The sequence below is a fragment of the Mytilus trossulus genome, chromosome 3 (genome assembly GCF_036588685.1).
Source record: "Mytilus trossulus isolate FHL-02 chromosome 3, PNRI_Mtr1.1.1.hap1, whole genome shotgun sequence".
In the NCBI taxonomy this organism is placed as follows: Eukaryota; Metazoa; Mollusca; class Bivalvia; order Mytilida; family Mytilidae; genus Mytilus; species Mytilus trossulus.
In genome coordinates, this window is record NC_086375.1 from 38,391,901 (window position 1) to 38,414,685 (window position 22,785).

The following is a 22,785-nucleotide window of genomic DNA, read 5'->3' on the forward strand; positions in this document are numbered from 1 at the left end:
CGATAGGGATATTTGTTTATAACAAATGTATACTAATGACAGAAAATATTGATGGTTTTATTGAATTCTGATAAATAAACGAGAAAATTTTTGCATTCATTATTTTCTTGCCTGCTGTTAATTTTTTTTTTTTAAAGTTTGTTATAAAATTACACAAGTTAGACATATATCTATGTTAACATTTTATTTCATAAATAGGGAATACTGGTAAATTCAGTTATAAATTTTTAAATTTCAATAATAATTTTTTCTTGTTTACTGCTTCATTTTCTAAGAGTTACAAGATGTTAACCTTTTATTAAGAAAATTTTGGTTTAACAATATAACTCAATTATATTATATATAACTTTCATCAAAACATAATTGAACATAGATTACTGTTTTCACAAGGAGTACAAATATTTTTGTTAATTTTCATTACAGAAAATTAAAATATGTATTAAAATTTCAATGTTGCAAGAAAAACACTTCAGACATTTTATATGGCTCTTTTATCTGAGGAACTTAAACAAATTTCATATTAATAAAATGGTCAAATATTAGTCTTCATGTAATAAAGCCAAGTTCAAAAGGAGAAGTTTTTCACACATAATGAAATGGATTGATCTGTTTGAATAAATTTTATTAGAAAACATAAAGAAGTCATTCGGAGGTAGATACGATGTTTCACTTCATATTTACTTTCCTTTATATAAGTATAAATATAGGTAACTAGTTACCTTAATGACTTATCGTCTATTCAATCTTGACTAATAAATAGGTACTAACGTGATCAAGCATTGGGATTTATCTTTAAGAAAATCTACAAGGTTTTTACATGAAAAGTTTTCCATATTTGTGACATGAAAGGTTAAACTAAAATTTTGATCTGTACTCCTACTTACATTCAATATTTTAAAAGCATATTTTATTTCTTACGAGCAATTGGAGATTTACCCCCATTCTAATGCTTTTTAATTTCTCCTAGAAATGGAGTGTTACTTTCACCATTACTTTTGTATTAGGTTTATATCTAATGAGGTTTTAGGATCTCTTTATTTTACCGTTAACTAAATATGATTCAAATGTGGTCGACATAAAATGTCTAGAATTTATCAAATTTTAATCTAATTTTGATATTTGCTTTCAATGTTAAGAAGAAAGGGAAGATAACCAGGCAGAATAAGAAGCCTGTGTAGTATTTTTAACATTTGCCTACATCAGTTATCAAGTTGATTGCTGCAGATTTTATTTAGAGCTAGGTTAAAAGAGGCTTGCTACAAAAAAAGCCTACATATAGTGATACAGTTCTTTTATTTACCTATTTCTGAAAGCATTTTTTCATAGCTGGAAATTACATCAAGAATGTAAAGACATCCCAGGATAGTGTTTTAACTGCAAACTGCAAATTAAGGGCATACGATACAGTTACAGGGGAGGTTATGACGTTGCTAACGTAATTTATCGGTCGTCCCACTGTCTATATCACTCTGTTCAGCTCTTAATATTATTCCGTATCATGTCTTTGTGACGTCAAATACGTTGACCCGGCCTTAATAACTTTGACTCGGACTTATTAGCGACGTCATAATGTTTGAACCGACGTTAATAACTTTGACCCGAACTTATCAAGTCATCTTTTGAGTGCTGGTGAAACAAAGAAAACACTTCCGAAACACACAAATGTAGCCCGATAAATCAATTATCAGCTTATCTGCATATTGATATTGTAAAATATCAGCTGCTTGATATAATATGAAGGCTTTTTGATCTCGTTCGCTACGCTCACTCGACAAAAAGCTTCATATTATGTCTCGCAGCTGATATTTTACGATATCAACATGCAGATAACCTGATAATCGGTACATGTTATTTTCGCGACGTCAAACTGTGACATATCGGGAAAAGATGCATTTTTCGACTGATTTTTATCATTTAAACTGATTTCATTTAAAAACAAGTTCATGGACCCCTATTTTTCAAAACAGCAATTTGTTTCATTTTGCAGGGAGATTATCTGACCCAAATTTTATAAAACTGTAAATAGAGGATTTTTTTTTATTTTGATAAACATGCAGCCAAAAAATGGCGTATTTTCCTCAATTCATGAACATTTGATAAATATGAGTTATTTCTGAATAAAAAATGCATAATTGTTTAGGGTACTTATAAAATACAGAAATTACCGATTATTTAACAGAAAACAATTTGTGTTTATCTTTTATAACAAAAAAGTTATGTCTTTCTCTCGAAAAAGAAATTATGGCCACAAATCTAAATTTTGAGCAAATATACAAAATTTCGAATTCATTTTACTCAAAAAGTAGCACATGAAGGTATATTTTTTATTACATATTTGATTTAATCAGGTAAAAAATAGCCTATATGCAAATTTTCACGAACTTGTAAAAACAGGATCAAAACTGTATTGTATGCCCTTAAAGTCATTATATTGTGCAACCGGAATTAAATTGATTTTACAAAAATGTTGCATTTGAATTATCTGAAACTTATACCTTTTTAAGGTTACTATTTGCTTTATCCTTGCTGAAATTTTGTACACCTGGGAGTTAATAATCCACAGAGAAAAGCTGGCTTCAGTATTGACATTTCCTTGTTGGAATTATATTTCTACTATGAGAAAAAATTGTAAAGGATTCCAAATGTAATAAAATTCCATTAAGGTTGGACAAAGTTATTGATGACTGAAAGACTAAATTTTATACATTACAGAAAAATAAAACACAATTATTGTAATTTTTGTTCTGGATAAAAATCTGATTTGTTCTCCTGTGAATAAAATTCCAAATCTTCAAAGAATGTAAAAAGCTACAGTCCAAATTTTTGAAATATCCATAAAGGATTGACGGTATTTTTAATGTCTAAAAAGCTTTAACCCTAAACTTTGACACTGCCGACATTAATGAATCTAGGATTGCTGTCTCACTTTCATGACATAGATGTTGCAGGCTTGACAAATAAGAAACAGGGGATACATCAATGATACAACAAACCACTGAAGACATCCACCAATTTTTGTACAGTCTGGTGTCTATTAAATTTCAAACTCTGAATTAGCCACTTTTGAAAAACAGCTTAGAACAAATCCTTCGAAAACTATCAAAAATCTGCTATCACTGCCAAATTCCCCAAATAACAAAACTTTTTGGAATATTTTGCCTATTGGCAGGGATTCTGACTTAACAAGCACTAAGACTCTCCAAAATATTTCAGTTATTATATCCCACTTATGCTGACTACAAGGCAATGGGCTAAAGATTATACATGTAGTTACAAGTGGGTCTCATTGGGGTCTAAGCGTGACGTGGGATTGCCTATTTTTTGTAAGCGTGACACGTGAAAGTCAAATTATTGTGCCGTGAAAATATGAAATGAGGTCTTGCAGGACCCGGGAAATGACTAAAAAAAGAGAATTGTTTACGCACATAGTGTAGGCAGGATACGGCAATCTGACAAAACAGTAAGCAGGATCCGGGATCGGAACCCCCCAATGAGACCCCTTACAACTCCTTAGAAGAAAGTTTCAAACTTCATAAAAGAAAGAATTATAATTTTTATGTTCTTGTTGTGAAGAGCAAGGCAATGCAAAAACAAGCAAATTTCAAGCATTCCCTAACATTAAGAAACTGATATATATGTTTTCACATTGAACTTTTTGGTGGTCTTTAATTTAGGTTAGTAAGCATGGGAAAACTGTATCCGAAATTGACAAGTATATGAGCCCAATATTTAATTCAAACTCAACGTTTTGTTATACATATCATTCTCCTATTCTCTAGCATTGTCAATATTGATCTGTATGAAATATTGAGATTTTTATCAACTTAATTATCTAATATCCACGAACAAAAGTTATAAATTTTTATTACAACATAATAGATGTATTTTTTTCTATTTTCTATATGAAGGTGTTATTGAATAATTAAACAAATATCAGATCACTCATATAACTCATAACTCATTAAGTACGACTCGATCTTGATTTATGATGATGTAGGCATTGATTATTATATAATAGCCACAATTTCAGCTTTGAATTATTGCGTTTGTTGTTGACTTAAACGGTGAATTCAGAGTGACAAGTAAGAAAAGCATGGACTTTTTTGTCACATGCAGAGAATAGAACAATTATATGACAATATATTCTAAATATTAATTTTATATGAAGGATGCAGAAAATCTTAATGTCTTTATTGTACTAATTTATTTGTTAACCCCAATTTTTTGTTACAATACACTGCATTCAAAAAATAAAATGAAAAGTGTAAGTTAAGCCATGATAAACAATGTTTGAAGTACAAGTTTTAAATCAAAATAGATCAGTGTTAAAAAATTGAAAATTCTCAAAATCATTGCCACCCGAAATATACTACATGTATTATAAGTGCAATAAAATGGATAATAAATATGTGGAATGAATCAATGAGCACTTTTGTTGACTTTTGTAAATGATGATGAATAAGTTTTTTTTATGGAGTTATCTCCCATTTTAGGGTTAAATTGTAGCACTCTTTCAGAGTTTAGATTTCTGTATATGAACATAGAAAACAAATTTGAATGTTTTTTTTTGTTTTTTTTACATGATCTGATTTTTTTATCAATAAATATCACTAGGCTGAAATAAGAGGTGTTGAGAAATCTGTTTGCAAAGATTTGAAGTGATAGGCAAATGAACTTGCGAACATTTGATTTTTATGAAGGAGTCCTCTTGTCATTGCTTGTTAATAATCAAACTGCCAGTATTATCAAATATTGTCAAGAATGATCAGAAAATATTGATTTTCACACCTGCCTACCCTAAAAAAACAGTAAGATATTGACATTACATGTCTTATGCTCATCTGTCTATTTCTGAAAGGTTTTTTTACGTGGGACTATTTCCAATACCAAAGTTTGAAGTTAGTCAGTCACTGAAGGAAATACAATATTTTCCCATTAATTTCCTACAACTGTCATGACTGTCAAATTCAAAGAAATATTTTTTTCAACTATTTTTTGTATGCAACCGGAAATGGCGTACTATGATTTGGTGGTACATGTATTACACCTACCAAGGGCAAAAAAAGGTCTAAAAGTTTATTTGATTTGGTTTGTTTTTTTAAACAAATTTTCATCCATTTGATTTTGCAATACATATATGTCCCGTTGGGAAAAGAAATTTTTATAGGTGAAACATCTTTTGTGCTTTATATTATACAGTTCAATATTGAAATTTTTAAAATCTTTTACATTGGCATTTTGTCAAATTCTCACATCAGTTTAAATTGTTTGTAAAGACTTTTAACTTAAAACTTTCACATCAATATCTGATATTATTGTCGTCAATTATATCAACATCAATAATTTTCAGATTTATATTGATTCAATATTCAAATTGACGACCAAAAATTTACGAATTTTAGTACTTTTTGTATTTGAAAGGCGTACCTGAACAACAAGATTTCAGCCGAGGATATGTATATGTTTCCCTACAAAACATTAAGCTTACTTCAGATTCAACTTTATTCAGGTGTCATTAGTTAAATATTTAAGGAAGCCTTCATGTTAAATCTTTTAAATAAATATTTCTTGACTACAATATTATATTTAAAAATAAGATTCTTAACTTCATGTATTACTTATTTTTGACTGTTTTTAAAGTCACTTTTAGAAAGGATCTGGTAGAAAAGTTATTTGTTCTTTGGCTTAGTGCAGTAGGTCAATGTGTTCATATTTGTAAATAGGTATACTGAAAACATCTAGAAAGCGACCATGTGTATTTGGATACACATGTACAATAAAAATCATACTCAGAGAACAGAGTTCTTATATGTATATAATGATGATAATCAGTCCTGTTTTACTATCAGTTCTTTAGTCCTACTCATAATATGGGTTGATTGTGTCTGTGTAAATTTTTTTTATGGATTTTCTTAATCGGCTGTAACTTGTTTCATTAAAGCCCCTTTAGATTTATTGTGAAGTATTATATTCCCCTGTGTGGGATTTTCTTCCTGTGTGGAAGACCCATTTGTGGCCTTGGACTGTTTTCTGCTCTTTGGTCATTTTGTTGTGTTTTTGACATATTCCCCATTTCTATTCTCAATTTTATTTTACTTTTGGAAAATCCAAAAAATTAGTTGGATGAAATAGGGGACTCACAATGCCATATTGATTTTAATTTGGATAGACAAATCTAAACAAATGCTTTTTACTATTCATCCCAATCTTCCCCAAGCAGCATTTCTAATAATATGGTCTATTTTATTTATTTTAAAAATGCATACTCTGAATTCCACAAGTCTGGTTTCTAACGCAGTGGGTATTAATGATTTAACATGCTGAACATTAAAATGCTTTATAAACATAAAATTACACAATTGCCTTACAAATAATTGTTATGTAACAGATGTATAAAACATTCCATTTGAATTCAGAGGAAATTTTAATGTTGACTATATTGCTGTAGTGATATAAGATAGAATTATTTGATGACAAATTTAAATAACTTTAAACTGTCATAACACACACTTATATTGGTAGTCTTCAACAAATTGATAACAAATATTAAATAGAAACTGAAAAATGTGATAAAAACAATTGTGAAGATTAAACTTATGACATGTGATAGACTGAGAAAATAACATTATAAAGCATATATGCAGTAACAAATATAAAAACAGTTTGGTTACTGGCAAGCTTTAAACTATTTTTGAGAAACAAGTATGAACATCACTGAAAACCACAAAATAAGTTTGAAAAAAGTTCAAGTAAGGTATGACTATAATCCACAATCAGCAAACATTCAAAACATTGTCTCTTTTATATTTGATGCCATCTTCTAGAACAGCTAAATGTAAATTGTATGCAGATGACCATCAATATGTAATATCAGTGGCGGAATTATGGGGAGGGTTCAGGGGGTTAGAACCCCCCTTTTTTGGATGATCAATGCATTTGAATTGGGACATTAGTTGGAACCCCCCTTTGTCCTGTGTTGGGAACCCTCCCTATTTAGAAAGGCTGGATCCGCCCCTGAATATGATTTAAAACTCACATCTTTTTAATTGACTACTGAATGGATTAGATGAAATGTAAATAATCTGTGTTTAAAAGTGTAATAGAAAGCACACATACACACACACACAAGTTACCTATAGTTGTTAATGTTTGTGTCATTTTGGTCTTTTGTGGATAGTTGTCTCATTGGCAATCATACCACATCTTCTTTTTTATAGATTTGTGTTTTGAGCACAAATTTTGTAGTCTGACTACTGAGTAACGCTTTTATGATCGAGGACCCAGGCTAATACCAACACACATGATATAATTAAAGAAATACTCATAGACACAAGAAAAAGATGTTGTCAGCAAACTCCATTGAAACAAATCTTTTTATATTAAAAATGTTAATTAGACATGTATTGTAATGGCAATATAATCTTTATTTAATTATAGGCTCCAGGAAAACTAAGATTGAGAGCAACATGGAATGTTGGAAAACATCACACCAGACAAGGTCTGATGAAGGTGTATGGACCAAAACATGTGAAGTCCTGGGCCCAGGAGATAGTAGTTCTGGGCATGTTACGTAAAATACAGCATGCTAGTTTGTTACAATGTCTTTGGACCAGTAGTTCAAACCCATACTATGAGACTATGACGCTGATCACTGGAGAGATTGTCACAAGTGATTCAAGGTATGATATGTACATTTGAAAATTGAAACTCAGAAAATCTAGAAAGACATTTTTTCTTGTAAGATGAACTTAACTTAAAATAAAAATAAGTTTAGATAAACCTTTTTCTATAATGAAATAAGAAGATTTGAAGACACTAGTTCATGACACCTGTAGAAAGGAATTCTTAAAAAGAGAAATGTACATATGATAAAACTCAAGGCTACAAGAATCCTGGAAATATACTTAGATAAAAAAGATGTGGTATGATTGCCAATGAGACAACTCTCCATCCAAGTCACAATTTATAAAATTAAACCATTATAGGTCAAATTAAGGTCTTCAAAATGGAGCCTTGGCTCACACTGAACAGCAAACTATAAAGGGCTCAAAATTTCTAGTGTAAAACCATTCAAATGGGAAAATCAACAGTCTTAAATATATATAAAAAAAACCCAAGAAACGAGAAACATGCACTTATGAACCACATCAACAAACTACTGAACATCACATCATGCAAATGCATTTTATGTCAGATAGTGCTTTAACAGCTTGAAGGACCTTTCAGATACAGAAAATATTATTGAAAGACCACACAGAAAAAGTTTCATAAACAGAGAATTTTATATAAGAGGTATGGTTATTTTTGCTAACAAATTTTATCCCCTGAATTTATGATTTCAGAATCATCTGTCTTGAATTAACAAACAGCGGAACACTGCAAGAGTTGATTAGACGACTTGAATCACCACTCCCAGAATCTTGTCAGAGAATGATCATCCATGATGTGGCTGAGGGACTGTATTACCTTCATGATCAGAATATACTTCACAACAATCTGAATTCATCAAGTATATACCTCAAAGGATCACTTCCAGTAAGATATTATACCATTAAATTATGTAGGCTTTACTATATATATCATCTTGTTTATCTGTAAATAATTATTAATTTTAGATATGTTTTGTAATATTTTTTTTAACAAAGTACACCAAAATGAACAATTTTTTCAATGGATAATATTCTTTCGTCATATCTGTTGAAAGCTTTCACATTCTGTCTGTATGCAATTCTGCATAGGAGCTTGATATGAATGGCAATTTATCAATGCATTAGTCTTTCATAAGATATAACTTGAAATCAGATCTAATGTACTAGATTTGGAAAAAAAGAATATAAACAAATTGAATAATCTTTCTAAATGATGACCAGGCTTCACGGTCATAAAACTTTCGAGCATGATTTTTGTACTCAGACTCGAAAATCAACCAATCAAATTGCTGGATTTCATGTTTCGAGTATGATTTTTGTGCTCCGAGCACTGAGCAAAGTTTTATGCGGCCTTGAAGGCCTGAGGAGAATATATGCAATATTTTTTTAGCACTGTTCTCTTTACATTTGTTGCTAGATTTTAAGCAGTAATACACATACAGTAGCTAGTTGAACTAATGTTGGGTTGGGGAAAATATTAAGTAAAGTGTTTAAAAGTTAATTAGGAAAGTATAGAAGCCTTGATCTTCAAGTTTTACTCTATTTCTGAAGAAATTTAAGTGCTAATAATAAAAGTTAAAGGTACATAATTTTCAAAATTTATTAGTTACTTGTTAAAAGTGAAATAAAGAAAGTATGTAATATTTGAAATTAACAACAAGGTGATAAAAGCTAACATTTAATACAATCTTTCAGTCTTCTTGGTCTCTTGCTGCGAAGTTTATTAGTTGACTAAAGTGTAGACGATTGATTTGCAATAAAATTTGATATAACCTATTCTTTTATTTAATAAAGATTTAAAGTAGCAAAAATTGATACTTGCCTTCTCACAATAATACAGAAACATGAGCTTTAAAGTATTAGATGTAATTTATTTTTGAATTAGGGTTCCGAAGAGGTATCTATCTATTGTAAAACACGATTGACAAATTATATCTTATAGCATGTAAATAATTTCTGAAGAAATTAACAATTTATTTGCAGATTATATTGAATTTAATGATTGCAATTAAGTTTGAAAATAACCATTTTATTGAAATTTGAATCCGGTTTAATAATGCACTTATATTGTTTATGGTGATTTATTTTATAACTTGATATGCATGTGTGTGTTAAATATGTCTAGAACTTTGTGTGTATCAGAATGATTTGACAATTTAATGTCTTGTTATTTGATCCATTTAAATAACTCAATAATTATCTTTGGCAATCTAACATCATAATGTCTATCAGCTTGATTCTATAACATGAAGTTGCATGTTTGTCTATTTCTTTGGTTTTCTGAGTTATTTCCCCTTGTTTATTTTTTTGATACAATGCTAACTTCAACTTTTTCTAATGCCCCCTTCATTTCTTCCTTGATAAACATACAAATTGTCAGCTGTAAATAATTTTGAGGTTTCTCATAGTATTCAGTTGTAAGATTTTTTTTTTTATTAATACCAGTATTTGATAAACAACTTAATTTATAATTTGTACATAAAATACAGGTTAATAAAATATTCTGAAGATTTATAAAAAAAAATGATGAAAAGGTGAGATAAATTGTGTTTTTGGATGTAGGAAATGTCTGACTTAATCTGTTTTTGTTACATTTTAAAGTCAGGGCAGGTACCAGTGTATATGTATGGCCAGGTGACAAATCGTGTGCTACAGGTACTTGATGCACCTATAGACATATACCAATTATATAGTGTCTCCTAATATGCTTATTTATTACATATATGCATCATATGATTATATTACTTATGAAATAGGGATGAATTGGTACATTCAATTTTATAAGTTTTTTAAATTCCAAAAACTTTCTTATTATTAAAAATTCCATTATTATATACCTCAGTTAAAGACATTGACACTCTATTCTTTAAGATCTACTTTTGAAATATAATCCCTCACTATATTGGTTAAAGGTGTATTATGATATTCTCTTTATTGGAGGTGGGTGTTTTTTAAAGTTTCCATTAAAGCTTGTTATCTTGGATGCATTTTTTTTACTTGAAAATATGCATATTAAGGTTTCAATATACATGTATGAACATGCAGTCTCTTGAAGGGTGTTTTCTATGGTTTTTACCAGGCAATTACCAATAACGAATTAATTTCAATACTAAATTTGATTATTTCTTTACTTATTTAAGACTGATGACTATGATTTATTCACCATTTCACTAATTTTACAAGTGACAAAATTTATTTGGAGTATTACTCTGAGTAATTTACTCCCTAATACACTTTTTCATTGCTGATATTAAAATTGTTAGTTTGAAACACAGAAAAATCATCCAAAGATAGCACTCCAAAAAATAATAATAAGGAAAACAGAGAAATGGCTCTAGCTGTAAACATAGCAGCATTATACAATGTATATGTCATGATAGCATTTATTTTTTATAACAATTATAGAGAGGCTTAGAATAGATTGCCTTTATTTAAGAAAAAAATGGCCATTAACATTATGTACTTCAGCATTTTTATAAAATGCTTTTTCATAGTATGCAGTATATATCATTTTTTTTATTTTCTTGTATCAATGTAATATGTAATATAGGGATAGTGCTTTTATTGAGTTTGAGTTTCTTGTGTATTATTCGGAGTTTAGTATGACGTTTATTATCAATGTACTAGTATACATATTTTTTAGGGACTAGCTGAAGGACACCTACGGGTGCGGTAATTCTCGCTACATTGAAGACCCATTGGTGGCCTTCGGCTGTTGTCTGCTCTATGGCCGGATTGTTGTCGCTTTGACACATTCCCCATTTCCTTTCTCAATTTTATTAACTTTATTCAACTAAATCTAGTATTCTTCTTTTTATGACTGTTATGCATCCATAAAAATAATTATTACTTGTTAGAATTATTTGGATTCTATGCTATCAATTACACATTAGATAACTTTTTTTGAAGACATTTCTACTTTCTAACATTTTAAAATACACTGAAGTGATGCAAGATATACATGAACCATAGTTTACAACTGAATCCATACATGAGTTTATCATTATATTGCAAGTTAGAAATTCTATTGAAATGTACTGAGAAAAAAATATCAGAGAAGTTATAAAACCAAAACTAGAGGTAAACATCAGGTGAATCTACGATAATGTTATGTGAACATAGCTATATCACCTGAGAAAATGATTTTTGTTTACTAGCAAATGTTTGAAAATAAAGTTCAAATTAAAATAGAAAAAACAAGTTACCAAAAAACCCACCCAAAAACAAATGTTTGAATTTGGTTGTAAGGCTATTGTTTCTTATGGTTTAGTTCCATATTTACATGTACATAATATGAAATCACTTTTCTGAATTTGTTGACGAGATGTTTTATATTTTTCAGAGTATGGTAATGAGAGCAGCCATAGGAGACTTTGAGGACACACAGATATTTGGAGCCATGCAACAAACTAGTAGCCACAGTATCAGAGACAAAAGGAATTTCTTCCTTCCAGACATTCGGTCTTTTGCTTTAATCGCCTTGGAAATTATATCAAATATGTGTGAGAAAAAATTTGCCACATACCAATATGAATGGGATCAATATATTAACGAAAAAAATGTACATAACTATCCGCAAACATTTTACGATGACTCAGATTTTGAGGATGAATTCTATAGGCATAAACCTCATGGGGTACGTTCTCCAGGAGAGGTGATCGAAGATTATAAAAGAACTAGGAGTATGTCACCTGGAAGTCGACCTCTGTCAGCACAATCATGTAGAAGTCAGAGGTCAAGGACAATGTCACCTGACTTATCAAGGTCTAGACATTCCCCAGCTGTAACGTTGTTTGGAAGCCGGGAACCGAGTCCTGAACCCAAGCCTAAAAGATCAAGAAGTAAATCACCATTTTCACGAAAACATAAAAAGAACCGTGCACCAGATCCATATGATCTGAATCTTGCTGATTCACCAATTGTGTCTGAAAATGAAAAACAAAGAAAATCAAATACACCTTCCAAACAGAAAAATGCTGATGCATTTAGTCATAGCAAACCTCAGGGTAAAACAAAATTGAAGAAAGTTGACAGTAAAAAGTGGGTGATTTCTAAATTAAAAACAATAACTGGATCAGAAACTGCTGTATCAGCATTTAAACCAAAGACTAAATCTGAACATTATGATTCAAATGATGAAGTGTCTGAGGAAGACATTCAGACTGTCCGCCAAAAACTTCATAAGAAAAAAAGAGGTGATTCTAAAAATTCAATGCAATATGAAAATGATCATGCTTTACATAAAAGTTTATCAAACCAAAGTAATCATAGTCTTCAACAGGCAGCTCATGGTGACCTTCAAAGAATGTCTTCAGGGTCAATTGATCCAACAATATATCAGAATATGTCTAAAGAGGATAAAAGGTTATATCAGTATATGCAAGCACAAAATGAGCAATCTCAATATAGAAGTACAACAGGAAATAGTGAACAAATGATGCATAGAACAATGTCAGGCAACAGTGAAAATATGATGCATCAAACAATGTCTGGCAATAGTGAAAATATGATGCATCGAACACTGTCAGGCAACAGTGAAAATATGATGCATCGAACAATGTCTGGCAACAGTGAAAATATGATGCCTCGTAGAATGTCTGCCAACAGTGAAAATATGATGCATCGGACAATGTCAAATCATAGTGATCAATGGAGTATCCTTAGTGATATGGAATACCCAAGGTCACATGGGCTTAGAAACACACTATCTCAGGATTCAAGGGCATCGTTATGGTCAAATTTACCACTTCCTGTGGAAATGATTGAAGAAAACAATAATCATTTGGATGAAATTATAGACTGTCTTCCTGGAATGGCAGAATCAGTTACTTTGCAAAGAAAGAAAAATTCTCAAAATAAAGAACATTTAGTTATAAGAGACAAAAATCTAAGCATGTTAAGGCAAGAGTACTGGAAAAGTGACGGACCAGGCACTCAGAGGTTTGAGCTTGTTGATTATTATGATGAGCTTCAAGGTAAATTTGTAAAGAAAATGGCTCCTCGTCCATTTTATCGTTCATCTTCAGGGTCAAATATGCTTCCAAAATCTGTTCACCGAACATTCTCAGGAACACAAATATTACATCGAACTACTTCTGGTTTACAAGAAATAACTGAGGCAGTTGAAGTTTCTGACAGTGATAATGAAAATTTCAGACATGACTTAGACTTGGCACGTAAAGAGTTAAAAAGTTTGGGCCATATAATTGAACCCCAGGTAGACAATACAAATGAAAATAAACCATTTCAGAAAATTAAACCAGTATTTATCAAGGAGGATTCTGAAAAACCAGAAGAAAAGCCAAAAGATATAATCAAACCAAAACAGTCAAAGAAAAAACGGTCAAAATCAGCAGAAAAGGCTGGAAATGCAAGAACAGACGAACAAAATGAATCAAGGTTAATGAGAAGTGAATCTCAGAAAAAGAAAGCGCGAGCAACCTTACAAAAGAAATTGACTAATAGGGGTGGAAATGTGCCTGTAATTCCACTCTCCGACAGAAGGGAAAAGGCAAATCTACAGGTCAAATATGCAAATGTTAAAAAATTAAAAACACAATCAAATGGTGAACATAGTGAAAACAAAGAAAATGGCAGCACTGATCAGAATCATACTGTTGTAAATATGGAGGACACAAAAGAGCAGACATCAAATCAATATGAGAAATTAAAATCTGGAGTACCGCGTTATTCAAGTTTTAGTAGCAATGATAGTGGTAGTAGCATTGACTCGAGTGTACGTGTAAGAAAAGCCAACGTTTCTTTAACAAGTGGTGAATTAACTTCATTGTCATCACAAGCTGACATTGACACTGATGGACATACAACTGACCTTGATTTGCCCTTCAAGGAAACCCAAATGAGAAAGAAATTGCAAATGCAAATGCGAAGTAAAGCTAGGATCAGTGATAGTGGTTTTGACAGTGAAAGTAGTGAACTTTCTTCTGATTATTATCGTAATCATAAAGGAAAGACAATTCAAAGTCGTTTACCAGTTCATCATGAAAAGAGTCAAGTAGGACTCCAGGTTGATGAATTACCATTTGTTTCTGTTGATTCAGGAAAAATGAACTTTTCAGAAACTGCATTTGTCCTTACTGGATTTGAAAACAATCATATTTTTCCTGATCAAAATGATATTGATGAAGAAATTCTCCCTGAAAATGATATTATGCCTAGTAATTATGAAGATGATTTACGACCTATGTCTAGCATGTCACGTATCATAGAAGTGACATGTGCTTCACCAGAAGATATTAAGGACTTGGAAGATGAGAATGATAAAGGTCTGTCATCAAAAACAGGCAGAGTTAAAATGTCAGATTCAAGACCCAAAACTCCATCTCATAGTTCCCGTCCAAAAACTGCAGGTTCATTAGGTTCTAAAGAATTGAGAGGCCCAAATGTATATGCTAGTCCAAATGTTGCTGCTAAAAGGTACAGAGAACTTACAAAGAAGGGTGTTCCATTGAGAGTATCTACCATAACTTCTGATTCACCAAAGTTAACAAATAAAGGTCAACCAGAGGTCATGTTGAATGAAACAGAAGACTCTGGCAATGTTACAGATGATCAAAAGCTTTTCAATGATTTAGAATCAAATGGTTTCTTCAAAACAACCAATCCAAATACACTTAGTCCTCCTCATAAACAACATCGAAAATCACGGAAAGACCAACCGAAGAGGAAAAAAATTAACAAGTGGAAATTGGACGATATTATTAGAGAAATTCCAGAAGAATCTAGAAGTCCAAGTTCAAGCAATAGGTCACCCAATCATAAATCATTTTTTGATGACTCATTTCACAATCAGTCAGGAGAAGAGGCCATGTTGAATCAGCCACATACATCGGAAGATTCAGAAACAGCTAGTGTTCAAAATAGTGCTGTGAACTCTATCCCCTCTTCAGGGATACCTAAACAACATCAGCCCTCAGTGGTTGTCGATGCTGAGTTATATATAGACAGGGTCTATTCTAATAAACCTGCAGAAAAACAAAATGGACAAGTTCAGTTGAATGATCCTGATTTTGATTCTCCGTTGAATTATGAGCGGGTATATCAACCCATGTCAGATATGCCCTGTATGAATGAATACAACGAGAATGTTGACTTGGATATTGATGTTCCATTGTTAGATGGAATGAATGAAAAACATGTGATTAATTGTCGGAAAATGACAACACAACTAAATCTTGTTTCCTTCCATGACCTTCTTCCTGCTAACTTGGAGAATTTTACAACACTGAAGACTAAACTTCAGCAGGGTGGACAACTTGGAAACATTGGTACACAGGTATGTGATTTATGGAATTCTCTTTTATCCCTTTTCTCCATGGATTTTTAACATACTTGATTCGCATAGGATTTTTCATTAAAAAAGTCATCAGGTTTAAAGTATTTATGTATGTGAAAACGAATATTTCATCAATGAAATTCAAGTCAGACATTCTCATGAATATCCTTTTCATATTGGATACAATTTTTTTTAAGTCTGATGCAGACATTTTTTTTGTCAAAGTGTTTCAACTGAGGTACTATACAGGCGTCAAAAGATGTCACTATGGAGTAAAGGGGGGGTGGGGGGGGGGTGGGGGGGGGGGTGGGGTGGGGGGGGCGACAAAAAGCGTCATTATGGAGGAAAGGGTTATCAGCCTTCAATACACATTAATAATTAAATATTAAAGCATGTCTGTCTGTCTGTCCATAAACATTTGTATCCCTAAATTATCCCAACTTAAAGTTGGATTGGACTGACATATGAATAAAAAATGTGTTGTGTACATTAATGAGACAGCAACCCAATGACAAAGATAGGGAAAATCTTGTGGGAAAGTTGGCATGCTTAGGATCTTGTGTAGATGACTTCCTCAATTTTTTTTATTTACAGGTTCACTTGGCTCTAAAAAAGTACCTGTTTACAAAACATTATTTGCTAAAACTAAAATTAACTCTTTTTTTTAATCTGAATGGAAAGACACATGACCTTTTTGTTTGTTTGTCAATATGAAAATTTTGTATGCTGGCCAAATAACTTTAACTGATAATGACCCTTTTTAAGAGAAAAAAAGAAAGAAATATATTTTTGGTGTAGAAAGAAAGAAAACCTTAACAGATTTGTAATTATAATGCTAAACTGTATGTGAACTACATTTCAGTGTTCTGCTATATTCAGAAATTTTCTGATTCAGGGCATGTAGCATATCAAAACTGAAGGTCGAAAGATGAGATTGGGACCTTGCCAAATTAACGTTTCCATTTTACTGAGAAATGGAAAGCCTCCCTCCCTTATAATATACTCCAACTTATTTTACATCCAGAGTTGCTCATATCACACATTTTCTTCATTGAGGGGCATAAAGGGGGATAACTGCACAGAAGAACCCAAAATAAAATTGCCATTTCATAATGAACGAACAATTAAAAATTTCTTGCACATTTCTCTTTTTATTTATTTTACAAAACACAGTGAATAATGAACCTTTTTCACGGTTGCATGTGAAATCAAAATGGCAAAAAGCGTTGCACAAAAATAACCCTTTCCCAGGCCACTCTCTTTATTTGTTCACCAAACCGATATTATTTTCAAATGGTTAAGTAATCCCTTATTTTACACTTTGAACATGAAAAGACAACAGGAAAGAACAGTTTAATCTCATCAACAGTTTTTGAATGAAGCATTTAAAATATGTATTAAAACTATTGTGGATAAATTGAAATCGTTAATGCCTATTGATTTGTTAGGAAAGGCTTCATTACACAGAAATCAATGAACGGATGATGAAATGCTTTCCTTTCATCATATTCATTTAACTAAAAAAATGCTGAATAGAGAGTTTTGAATTGATCAATAAAGTTTTTTGTCTGAAAATTCATTCATATTTCATATAAAACAACATGGTGTTTTTACACATGATTACTTCAATATTTAATTATAGTTAGGATTGGTTTAGTTGCAAAATATACTGAATATGAATATTGTTTTATATCAAAAGTTTAGAAAAATGAGATTTAAAGCATGAAAGCAATTTGATAAACATCCCAAGTAAAACAACCCAAATTGACAAAACCAAGGAAGATAAAAGCAACACCAGTTCTGAGAGATATTCATCTTGTAAATCATTGTTTCATGACTGTATCAAATCCATTAAACAGTAACACACACTTTAAATAAAATAGCTCTGTGCAAGTAAAGCTATATTTGTGGGCTACAAACTGACTTTTCATACCCCTACTCTTGATTGTTTTCATCACTATTGGCCATATCATTGATTTTTTATTGTAAAAGCCAAAGTGCAGCGAGAGAACCATGACATTGGCAGAAAAACTCTATCCTAGACAAATGAAATTGGACTTAAATGATTTATTTGCTGCATGTGGGGTTTGAACTCACAAACTCACTATTGCAAGTATTGGCAGACATGAAGTGGGCCATATCTCAATCACCTTGTCCGTCTAATTGTCTGTTCATCTGTTTTCCAACAAAACATTTTTGTCACACTTCTCTTTTCTCAGAAACCACTGCAAGACTGACTGTACATATTCCAACCAGTTTAAAAACGAACTAGTGTACCTTTCAAGTTTTGTCAGTAAACAGCATCCTATTTTCCAACACTTTAAATGACAAGGGCTGGGAGAGGGGGATGTGGGGAAATAGGGTTGGCACTACAAAGCATACATTCTTGTTATGGATATCATAAGAAAATTGTACAGTACAGAGACAGCTATGTTTTCAACCAAAGTTATAATTTTCCAAATGCTTGTATCTCAAAGACGAGCACATGCCTGTTTTTCATTTTTTTTTAATATAATTGTAGTGTATCATACATAACATATTAGTTGAAAATTATTATTTATAAGAATGATAAGATTTTTTTTTTTCATCAGGAATCATCCTCAAGTTTACATCAATATAGTACATCTTTGTTTTCCTATTTTCAGCTCTTGGAAATTATTCATAGTTGTTGGCTGAATGATTTACCTCCCACCTCCTTTGATCTGGTACTACAATTGACAGATCCAGTGACAGAAACAGAGCTGTAACCATAGCAACAGTTGTCTGACAAAACCCAAGATTGAATGTAACATAAGTTCCAAGTTTTAAAGAAGAATAAGAAAGATGTTATCATAACTAACACTTTAAATTGGACAGAATGTCAGAATAAACTGCAATTCACTGTTTCAGAATCTAATGCATTTTGGGTAATATTTTCAAAAAGCATACACCAAAACTTTGGGATTGGTTTAAAGAGTGATAAACAATAGAAATTCAACCAATGAAGTAACATTATTTTCATTTTGGTGTACGAGCAATGAGATTACCCATAGTTCTATAGATTCTGAAAAGGCAAATTGTTTGATGCTTTCATTTACAGTGAACATTAGTTTTATGTATCATGGATTTCATTAAGAAAGCAGTTCATGCATTGTACTGTATGGTATAAGATATTTCATGCATTTGTAATAAATATGATAGCATTTACATTGTAGTCAAAATATTTTTGTATATTGCATTTACTTTCCATTCCGTCCATTATACATGTAGTTGAAGGTTAGTGAAAGGTCATATATCTTTTTATGTTTTTATACAGCATTGTGAATATTTAATTAAGGAATTGGTGCCAAATAAAAATCATTTATGTATTCAATTATCATATTAGTCAAATTTTTTTTCTGTTTTTGATTGTTTTTTTTGTTGTTGTGTTGATTTTTTGACTGTAACTTTTTTGTCTTTTTTTCTGATGTAGTGTACAATCATACAATGTAATTAGATCATAAAATATAAAAGATACATTTTTTCCTAAACTTAAATTTAAATATTAATGAGAAAAGTGGAATTTAAAAAAACAAATCTTTGTTCATAATTTTCATACTTTAGAGAAGAAAGTGACATCCAAGGGACTTTTGACAATACTTTTCATTTTAAAATAAAACGGGAACTTCCTGACAACATTTAGTCTCGTTGACATTTACCTAACATTTTCTTTTATTCGTATGAAAATGTCATGAAAGGGACTGTACTGATTGCGTCAGTTCATACAAAGGGAGAACTGTCGGTCTTGTCAACAACAAATAAACAAAATCATTTAGTCGAAAGACATTGCATGACAAACAATAATTAGTGATCGGGTTTTCTTCGTACTAAATTTTACATAGTCAAAGTGACCTTTAAAATTTGAATCATATTAAAAGAGAGTGGGTTATTATTTTTCTTTCGAGATATTTCTTAATTACAAAATATAATTATACACTTTATTATAAAATAATCATGATATACTACTTTGTAGACCTAGGTTTGGTCCATCTTATGTACTTGTTGCCTTTATCTGAAATTTATATAAAATCTATATGAACTTGAAAAAGAAATAATCAAGAAATGAAAATTATCGAAAATCTGAAAACCTTGAAGGTTTCATAAACTTTTTTTTGTTTGTTTCTTCAGTATAGTTTTACATTCAATTGATTAGTGATATACAACTAGAACATTAAAATCATAATAATATTTGGTAGAGTAACCTCTCCTTTGAAATTTCAAATTGAATGATAGTAATTATAAAAATTTGAGGGCTATTTTCATAATGAATATGTTTGAAATACGTCTTCCATTTACAATTTAAATGTCCTTGTACGTTTGATGCTATTGATAAGTAGTTTTCTAATGTTCTGAAAATAGAAAGAGATTTTGAACTTACTCCAAGACAAATACTAGAAGCTTACTTCCATAATGACTTTTATCAACAGAAGTTTAAGTCAACATGAAAATTCAATTAAAACTTTTAAATTTTTAAATTTTAAAATTTTATATAATTGGTTAAATGGAAGAAGTAGATTTAAACATAAGTATATTTCTGATGTGTGAATGATTAATTTCATAAAAATAACACTTTTGTGTTGATATAATGCATTTAAACATTTAACTTAGCAAATAGACATGTACACCACCCAAAACGCATAAAAATTCAAGATATTTTTATGTCATATAAATAATAGGTTTCCAGTGATTTGTTTTATGAAAGAATGAGATTTCATTTTTTTTCAACTTATGAAATATCAATACATTTAATAAAAGTATTAATTTTGGAGCTTGGGTAAATTGAAGATACTTATTTGGACAATAATTTTTGTTTGCCTCACAAAACCACTTGAAAATCTTGTATTGGATTTTCAGTTTAATACTTCAAATAACAATTGTGACAAAAAAAATTAAAATCAGACTTCATAATATTATCCCATATTTTCTTAAGTGCTCTGACAGATAGTGAAACCTTATACAAATTATGATGCATGTATGTAATATTTCATTTGTGCCTGTGATATAAAAAAGATATTTTTATAGACAATAATTTTAATTATTAATAATCTGTGATAATTTATAGATTTGTTTACAGTTGTTGAAACATTCATTAAATATAAAGTAATGTTTTTGGAATTTTTCTCTGCCGAAAATTGAATTTTTTTAATTTCAATAGATGATGATGATAGATATAAGAAGATGTGGTATGGGTGCCAATGAGACAACTCTCCATTCAAGTCACAATCTTAAAAAGTAAACCATTATAGGTCGAAGAACAGTCTTTATCACGGAGCTGTGGCTCACACGTTTTACCCAACAGCAAGCTATAAAGGTTGTTTAACATCAAGTTTAAGGTAACATGCATATTCAGGATATGGTAGTAATACGTGAATATGAACCTGCTTTGCACTAGACAGACATGTTCAAAAATGGAATAATACAGGTGACAGTTGTTGAAGAGGGATTTGAGTTGGTGTATTACAGGTAATTTTTCGTCCTGTCGGCACAATTTTGATGGCACTAAACTGTTGATACAGAGATATGTCTCACCTATCAGCAGACAATTCAGAAAAAGTCCATCTGCTGAACAGCAACATGGCTCATTAGTACAGTCACTGGACTATGACGTAGGGAACAGGGCATTTCAATAGTCATCAAACTGACATGTACTGATAGTAATGCAAAAAAGAAAAATATCATTGATTTATTATAAGTAGCTCCTATCAAACTGACTTTAAACAGTAAACTTAACATTGAAAAAAAAAATGAAAATAAGTTCAAAGTCACTGGACCTAGGTGTTGGGGCTCAAAAGTTGTCATCAAACAAATATTTACTGATATTAATGCAACTTAATAGCAAATATCATTGATATACCACAAGTAGATCTGATCAAACTGACTTGAGCAGAAAACTAAGTTAATACTTGTGATGATGTTGCCCCTGTCATCCTCCCTGGAAAAGCAACACCTGTCTTGCTGTGACTTTTGTTGCAGGTCAGACAAAAATGGCAAAGTAGACTTGGATGTGTCTGTGTGTTTTTAATCTTTACAGAGTTTGTAGTTATCGTAAGCGAACAAACATGACTCACCTACAACTGACTTGAGCTATCAATAAGTATGGTACAGAATCAACTGTAGAGATCCCATGAAGATCATTTTTTTTTAGAAACTATACAAGGCTTACTTAATATACAAAACTCCAGTGAAAACCAGCTTATATCATTGTTATGTCAGTTGGTTGGACAAGAAGATGTTGCTTGGACAGGAAACAGTGAGAAAAGTGGTTCTCTATTTTTGTGTATTCAACTCCTTAAGTTTTCAACCAAGATACTTCAAACTCCATAGAAGGACTGAACACACTACTGATATTGATGTAAAAGACAAAGAAAATTGAATTTGTGACCTGCTTCAACTATTTACCAAACATATTGAGACAAGTTTGGATGAAGTCAATTGATCATCTTACTTTTACTTAAGAAAATAGGCTTTCAACAAATTGTTATCATTTTTGGTATTTGTTTTCATTTTTTCACACAGTTTCACATTTGAGCATTTTCACATAAGCTTTTATTCTTACACCATTGTTTAATGACATCATTGACACTATCTGAAATCTGGTAAACAATTTATAAAAAGCAAACCTCATGGGGGCAAGATTGGAACAGCTCAAACAATCAGTTGACATAAAAAATATATTCATATTTTAACACTGGTGTGTATCTTTGAAGAGGTTCAAATAATTTAGTTATAACAATGGGGTCTATCATTTAACTTCAGAAAAAAGAATGTGCCCATAGTACATGGATGCCCAACTCACACGTATCATTTTCTATGTTAAGTGGA

The 22,785-nt window shown here is 31.0% G+C and overlaps 1 protein-coding gene across 2 annotated transcripts in view; it reads left to right on the forward strand.

Annotated features, from left to right (window-relative positions):
• LOC134711424 (uncharacterized) overlaps positions 1–20,929 on the forward strand; it is a 42,595-nt gene extending 21,666 nt beyond the window's left edge. The window contains exons 5-9 of one of the 2 annotated variants that reach the window (XM_063571991.1): positions 7,438–7,679; positions 8,343–8,535; positions 10,251–10,304; positions 11,992–15,945; positions 18,591–20,929. In XM_063571991.1, the coding sequence (XP_063428061.1) occupies positions 7,438–7,679; positions 8,343–8,535; positions 10,251–10,304; positions 11,992–15,945; positions 18,591–18,692 (4,545 nt within the window). In that variant the 3' untranslated portion in view covers positions 18,693–20,929. The remainder of the gene's footprint in view (positions 1–7,437; positions 7,680–8,342; positions 8,536–10,250; positions 10,305–11,991; positions 15,946–18,590) is intronic. The other variant, XM_063571992.1, reaches the window with a different exon arrangement.
• The last annotated feature ends 1,856 nt before the right edge of the window (positions 20,930–22,785 follow it).